General features: G+C 46.9%; 1 protein-coding gene across 1 annotated transcript in view; it reads left to right on the forward strand.

The window, feature by feature from the left end:
- The window catches only part of LOC141157772 (uncharacterized), a 96830-nt gene extending 89477 nt beyond the window's left edge, over positions 1-7353 (forward strand). Inside the window, exons 27-31 of the mRNA XM_073645301.1 lie at positions 960-1039; positions 3488-3580; positions 3950-4055; positions 6680-6787; positions 6939-7353. Of these exons, the coding sequence (XP_073501402.1) occupies positions 960-1039; positions 3488-3580; positions 3950-4055; positions 6680-6787; positions 6939-7082 (531 nt within the window). The 3' untranslated portion in view covers positions 7083-7353. The remainder of the gene's footprint in view (positions 1-959; positions 1040-3487; positions 3581-3949; positions 4056-6679; positions 6788-6938) is intronic.
- The last annotated feature ends 520 nt before the right edge of the window (positions 7354-7873 follow it).

Genomic DNA, 7873 nt, shown 5'->3' on the forward strand with positions numbered 1-7873 from the left:
AATTCTGGACACTTTACAAGTTTAGTGTACATAAACTGACGAGCAAGCAGAACATTAATAAAACACAGCCAGCAATCTCTAATTAAACACAATAGTGTATTTCTCTTGGATTAACAAATCTAATCGTCTGGCTGATTAAGATTTTAAGTTGTATCGTCACACCTCTGCTCCTCTGGAAGTGACCCTCTGCTTCTCTGGACGTGACCCTCTGCTCCTCTGGACGTGACCCTCTGCTCCTCTGGACGTGACCCTCTGCTCCTCTAGACGTGACCCTCTGCTCCTCTGGACGTGACCCTCTGCTCCTCTGGACGTGACCCTCTGCTCCTCTGGACGTGACCCTCTGCTCCTCTGGACGTGACCCTCTGCTCCTCTGGACGTGACCCTCTGCTCCTCTGGACGTGACCCTCTGCTCCTCTGGACGTGACCCTCTGCTCCTCTGGACGTGACCCTCTGCTCCTCTGGACGTGACCCTCTGCTCCTCTGGACGTGACCCTCCACTCCTCTGGACGTGACCGGTGCTTCTTGGACCATGCCTGGCTGGATAATATTTGATCTTGTGTGAAACTCTAGGAATCATTGAATCTGGTGGAAATTAATGGACAGATGATGGAAAAGTCATCCTCTGCCCTCGTCCTGTCTCTGGGCACGGAACCTGCTGCTTTATCAGTTTCTGGCATTTTTGTAAAATACAGGATTAGTTATATGGAGTAAATGCACAGGATGATTTTGCTAGTTCCGCTCTTGTTAGGTCTACACAGAGGTTTACGCTGTAACTTCTCTCAAATGTCGGATGTTGTCGGTGCACAGGACGGAGATTACATGTTCCTAGAATTCGGTATTTCTGGTGATAACACTGTTGCCGCTGGATAGAAACATTTTGACGTCGTCCTGAAGTTGAGTGATACATTGATATCAGGGGCTCGTCCACTATTCATGGGTCACTTTTTGCTCTTGTGCAGGTGAGGTGTTGGGTTTGTCATGGGAGAGGGAACCAATTCGAGAATGCTTGTCATCAATGTAGGGGACATGGAACAGAAAGGTGGGTGGAACGTCTCAGTCCATAACAACATCTTGTTTGAAGGTAAAGAGACTAATAAGAGACTTGTCGGACAGTTGGGCAGCACCTCAAAACATGATTCACCGTGTCCCCTATCTCACCGCCAGTTCTCCACTTCACGCCATGTTGGATCGGCCAACGGTCAGATATCACCGGCACTACCCACAGGTGTCTCATAAAGACAACCCATGCCCATATGTTATATCAGGGACCTACAGATGTCATAGAAAGACCCAGGACAGAGAGAGACCCTGAGGAATACCCACCACCGTAGGGACTGAGAAAACCCTCCTATCCTCTTTCTACCGTGTGCTGGACATATAAAGCTTTAATACTGAGCCGGTGATAGATATAACTTACAGCTGACAACCTGCCATGATTACAACACCCTCTAATTCCAGCCATTTAACCCCTTTAGATGCCACAGTGAATTTCAACCACAGCATGTAAGCGGTCAGACAGAGGGAAGGAGCAGCATCTGTCACTTGATTAGTACCCTTACAATGAAATCAAGGGGTGCAGACGGTTTTTATGGTAGTCAGGGGCCTAACATAGGCTCCCAGGTCAGAAATCTTAGTACATCCATGAGACTCTGCCATAGTTATAATAGACTGCAATAAAAAAAAACGACCAAACGGTCATACAGTGAGAATAAAAATTGTAAAAGTAAAATAAAAAAGACTTTACCTGTAAAAAATAAAAATCCCATTCAAGGAAATATTGAAAAAAAAGAACTATCCATATTAGTATCATTGTGTCATAAAGAACCGAACCATAAAACTATAAGCTTATTAATCTTGTATGGTTAATGCCGTAAAAAAAATGATCAGAAAATGCTAGAATTTCTGTAGTTTGTTTTCTCTAAGTGCCATAAAAAAAACTGAATAAAAAGTGATCAAAAAGCTGTAAATGCCCCAAAATGGTACCCATAGATCATCAATCACTGACAGCGACATTTAACCGGAAGCGCGTCAGAAGTCCCACCCCTGTCACATGATCGCGGGGCGCCGATGGGTTGTCCTGACAGCCGGGAGTCTTCAGAAGACCCCTGTGACTGGCGTTCATAGGGGATCGTGATTTTTGTTATGCAGGCGATCAGAAGGTTTCAGCTTCATGTCTCCTAAGGGGACTATTCAACCCGGTAAAAAATAAAAAAAGGTTCAAATCACCGCCCTTTTGTCCCATTAAAAAACAAACAATAAAAAAAAATACAGATAATTGGTATTGCTGCATTCAGAAATGTCCAGTCTGCAATAAAATGCAATAACAGGCAATCAAAACATCGTATCTACCCCCAAATAGCGCGCAAAAAAATAAGCCCCAGATCAAGAAAATTAAAAACGTTACGGGTCTCAGAAAATGGCAACAAACGCGAAATTCTTTTCTTCCGTACAAAATTTCAGAATTTTTTTTTTCACCTCTTAAATTAAAAATAAACTAGAAATGTTTGGAATCTGCGAACTCGTACTGAGCTGGAGAATCATATTGCCAGGTCAGTTTTATCATAAAGTGAACATGGTAAATAAAAAAATAAAAAATCCAAAAAACAATTTTAATTGCACTTTTTTTTGTAATCTCACTGCTATTGGATTTTTTTTCCCCATTTTCCAGTAGAATGAATGATGTCATTCAAAAGTCAAACTTGTCTCGCAAAAAAACAAAAAAAAAACAAGCCCTCATACAATCATATTGACGGAAAAATAATAAAGTTATGGCTCTGGGAAGAAGGGGAGGAAAAACCAAAAAATGGAAAAGGGTTAGGCTATGTGCCCACGTTGCATTTATGAAGCAGAAAATTTCTGCTGCATAAATGCAAGTCCTCTCCCGGAAAAATGCATGCGGAATTCCGCACGCGTTTATCGCGCATTTTTCGCGCGTTTATCACGCGTTTTCCACATGCGGAATTGCCTTGCGTTTTTTATGCATTGGACAAAGGCAATTCCGCTTGCGGAAACGCAAAATTAAATGACATGCTGCGGATTTTTGAACGCGGCATAGACGCTGCGGAAAAATCCGCAGCATGTGCATAGAACTTGCGGAATCCCATTGGGGACCATGGGGTGCGGATATACATGCGTTTTTCAAGCGTTTACGCTGCGGAAACTCCGCAGCATATACGCTTGAAAAATGCTACGTGGGCACACAGCCTTAAAAAGTCAGAAATAATGAATTGCCTGCAAACATCCGGATTTCAAAAACAGCGGCCACAATGACGAATAAGTGGAAAATCGACTTCAAGATAGAGGCAACTTAATGAAGGACAAAACAAAGCAAAAAAAAACAGGAAAAATGACACAAAAAAAAGCCAAATGCAATAATAAATCGAGCCCATAGTTCTGCAGGGGAGCTGCGTACATCCAATATTTGCTACATTTTCAGTATTACGTACAATGTTTATGTTCTATTTACTCTTCATCCCCTCAATCTCAGGTGCACGATCTGTAACAGTAGCAAATACGTGAAGTGTGAGGGATGCTCTGGACGCGGACGGATCCTGAACTTCATCGAGCTGACTGTCACATGGTGAGGAGGGGAGTAATAATCTGCAGCGGTGGTCCAGAGAGAAAGTCATTAATCATTACTATTGGCGGGTTTTCAGTGAAGTTTTAATTTCAAAGGATTAGAAAATTTGTAGTAGTCGTCACGGAGGCAGTTAAATAGGGGGAGGGTGGGAGACAGGTGTCAAATAGCTCCACCGGGGGGCCCCAGTCCATAATTCCACTTACTGCAGCAGGCAGGATCCTCCATCTGTAGTGAGGTGGAGGATTTCCATATATCTAGGCCGACCCCTGAGGAGTCTTTATCTCAGGGTGAGGGGGAAAACCACAACCGGAATATTAGGGGGTAATAGTGAATTTTATGTCATTATTGTGTTGTCTCTTCTGAGTCCAGGAAAAATCATATTTATGAGTTTGTAGCTGATCACAATTCAGATTTTCCTACTGAGCTGTTTGGAAAGGTGACGGGAGAGAAAATATTCATGGATGAGAAATTGCAGGTGAGAAAACTTTGGCTTTGTACTTTAGAAAGATAGATGGATGGATAACCCAAAAATGAATAGATGCATCACTGATCCCTTGCCATGCTTCACTGTAGACATCACCGAGCCTCTGCCATGCTTCACTGTAGACATCACCGAGCTCCTGCTATGCTTCACTGCAGACATCACCAATCCTCCGCCATTCTTCACTGTAGACATCACCGAGCCTCTGCCATGCTTTACTGTAGACATCAATGAGCCTCTGCCATGCTTCACTGTAGACATCACCAAGCCTCCGCCGTGCTTCATTGTAGACAACATGAGCCCCCACTATGCTTCACTGTAAATATCTTTGAGCCCCCACCATGCTTCACTATAGGCATCACCGAATTCCTGCTGTGCTTCACTGTAGACACCACCGAGCCTCCGCCATGCTTCAGTGTAGACACCACCGAGCCTTCGCCCTGCTTCACTGTAGATGACGTGCCCCCTAGGCCGTGTGGGTAGGGGAATACCCGGAGCCGGGTCTCTGTGTAATGCTGGGGGTTGTAGTCTCCGTGGCGGCGACCCGGTCCCGTGGCTCAGGGCGGTCAAACCAGTGGCGGATCTCTTTCTTTGGTTTTTGTAAGGTTTAAATGTCCGACTATGCCACCAGTAGATTGCGGTCACTGAGAACCGCCGCTGCGGGCAGAGCGCTGAGGCTGATGTTGTGTGCGCAGCAGGGGGTAGTATAACTCCCCACAGGAGGAGTATAGCCTCAGGGCAGTGAGTGCAGATGGTGGGGGTGATGGTGCGCAGGAGCAACAGTAATGACTCAGAGTCCAGTGATGCAGTCCAGGGTCTTTACTCACAGTTTTACACTCCAAGCCACTTCTGCAGGTAATGGCGGCCCACGTCGTACTGTGCTCACCAGGTGAGGGGCTCGGCCAACTCCCAGGTACCTTTGGAATGCTTTTCAGGACCCCCTTCATGTGTCCTTTCTCTGGCCTGTCGTACCCCACAATTGACCACGTTTCTGTCCAGCTGCCTCGGGCCTTGGCGGGCAAACGTATGTTCCGTTTCCCTGGGCCCTATGTGGTGCCTTCCTAACGGGTGTAGTGAGGGGCCGTGCACGTACAATGCCACAGCCTCCGGTTACTAACTGAGGGTAGTTGCTCTCCTCCACTAGATGAGGGTAGCGGCGGGTGTGCGGTGGCGGCTGGCCGGTCCGCACCCCTGGGGTCCCTTCACTCCACTCCTGGAGCCTCCTCCGTTCCTCTCCTTTCTGTTTTCTCTCTCCAGGCTCAGTCCTTGAGACTTGGCCTGCCTGCGGAGCAGAGCCCATGCAGAGCCCCTGCTCCCAGCCTCCTTCTTTCTCTCTGCTTCCTCTGACTGAACTGACTGAACTCTAAGATGATGCCCACCTTATATATCTTCTACCCAGTGCACCCAGGATCTACTCTCCCCACCCACACACTACCGGGTTCCCCCTTTCTAGGTGTTCCCTCCCCCCACTCCAGCCAGGGACAGGGGCAGTTGTGCTCACACCGGAGAGCATTGTCGCCCTGTCCCCCAGAAATGTGGTGTAATGCATGTGGGTGTTAGGGTCCTGAGCCACACTCCATCCTTACCTGGAAGTGAGACATCACACCTCTGGGTGAGATGCAATACCTCTGTAGCAACCGAACCCCTGGGGCGCTACATAGACATCACCGAGCCTCTGCCCTGCTTCACTGTAGATATCACCGGGCCTCCATCATGCTTCAGTGTAGACATCACCGAGCCTTCGCCATGGTTCATTGTAGACACCATGGAGTCCCCGCTATGTTTCACTGTAAACATCTCTGAACCCCCACCATGCTTCACTATAGGCACCACCGAGCCCCAGCTATGCTTCACTGTAGACACCACCGAGTCCTCACCATGCTTCACTGTAGACATCAACGAGCCTCTGCCACGCTTCACTGTAGACATCACCGAGCCTCCGCCATGCTTCTCTGTAAACATCACTGAGCCTCCACCAAGCTTCATTGTAAACACCACCAAGCCTCTGCTATGCTTCACTGTAAACATCTCTGAGCCCCCACTGTGCTTCACTGTAGGGATCACCGAGCCCCTGCCATGTTTCCCAGTAGACACCACGGAGTCCCCGCCATGCTTCACTGTAGACATCACCGAGCCTCCGCCATGCTTCACTGTAGACATCACGGAGCCTCCGCCATGCTTCACTGTAGACATCACCGAGCCTCCACGTGCTTCACTGCAGACATCAACAAGCCCCTGCCGTGCTTCACTGTAGGCATCACCAAGCCCCCGCTGTACTTCACTGCAGACATCACAGAGCCCCCGCCATGCTCCACTATAGATATCATCAAGCCCTCACCATGCTTCACTGTAGGCATCACTGAGCCCCCACCATGCTTCACTGTAGGCATCACTGAGCCACCACCAATGCTTCACTGTGGACACCACCGACAGTGACATTTTATGGTGTATTTAGAGAAATCTTTGTTATATTATTATTATTTGTGTTCAGTTATTTATATTGTACTTGTTTCATTGGTTTATTACAAAAAAAATAATTTCTTCATTTTGATAATAAATAGAATTTAATAAAGATGGGAGAGGCCGGTGTTTGTGATCGGAAATTTTCCTTCTTGCAGTTGTCTCCGCTCGTTGCTTTTCCAGTTCCTTCCATAAATCAGTCTTCCCAGTTTGCTTTGCAGCAGCACCGTACCGAGTTTTTCTCCTCGAGCCGAGTGATCAGACAGGTGCGTTACTAGCAGAAATGAATAATTATGATTCTAATAGAGATTACAACATGGCAGCTGTGGGCGGTGGGCTTCATGCGGGGACCATCCTTTCCCAGAGGGCGAGGTTAACCCATGCAAAGTTTAATGATTATTTTCCTTGCTCCTGCAGAGACACAGCATCCAATTGCTGCCACTCACCAAGGTGGAGTACGCGTGGAAGGGGAACCGCTATAATTACTTTGTATATGGAAAAGAGGACCAAGTGTATACGGAGAACTATCCACAGAAGTGCAGCTGCTGCGTTGTCATGTGACCGAACTCGTCAGCTAATGTCTGCTGTTTCCAGGACCAGGATCCTCATGGGCGGGACCAGTGATCTCACAGAAGGTCACTGACCTGTATGAGGTCGCACCTGAACTTTAAAGTGATAATCCAGGGTGTTACATTGTAATGAAGCTACAGGGAGAATATTGCTCCCTATGTCATTCCGGTGCCATTATTGTTATGGTTATGTTACTTGGGACATATTCACATTTTCTTCACCGCAGCCGAACCACATGTGAATAAAAGCCGCTTTTGTCACAGTTTTAGCGTAATGTCAGTTTAAGTTATCTGATCAATGTGGTGAAGGCTCACTTATAAGGTGGACTAAATAAATCAAGGTGAGCAGTACAGACCGGAAGCATCGGTGCAGCTGAGGGTGGGCACAAGGAACGGCGAGGATAAGTAGAGCTGGGATTGCAGGGCGGCATGTGAATCTGTGAACTGGAAGCACTAAATGTAGCAGAGTCAAGTGTGCGGACCGCACCTTGGATTACTAAAGACGAGTATGCCGGTGGTTACCTTGTCACAGCAGGAAAGAGTGTGCAGTCAGCACCTTGGAATAGTTGAGACAAGCAGGCTGGCAGGTACCATAATGCAGCAGAGTTGATGATGCAGACCGGGCTCAGGCAATGCCCAGAATCTTCATGTTTTATGTCATTTTGTCTTCCATTAGTATTTGTCTGCACTGAATATAAAAGTTATTGCTCCAAAGCTTCTAAAGTAACAAACACCAGTATCGTTGTGAGGAAGGTTAATTACAAATCTCCAAACATTTCAGGT

This window comes from Phyllobates terribilis, unplaced genomic scaffold (genome assembly GCF_046119375.1).
Source record: "Phyllobates terribilis strain yellow unplaced genomic scaffold, ASM4611937v1 Scaffold_8__6_contigs__length_399053987, whole genome shotgun sequence".
NCBI classification, from domain to species: Eukaryota; Metazoa; Chordata; class Amphibia; order Anura; family Dendrobatidae; genus Phyllobates; species Phyllobates terribilis.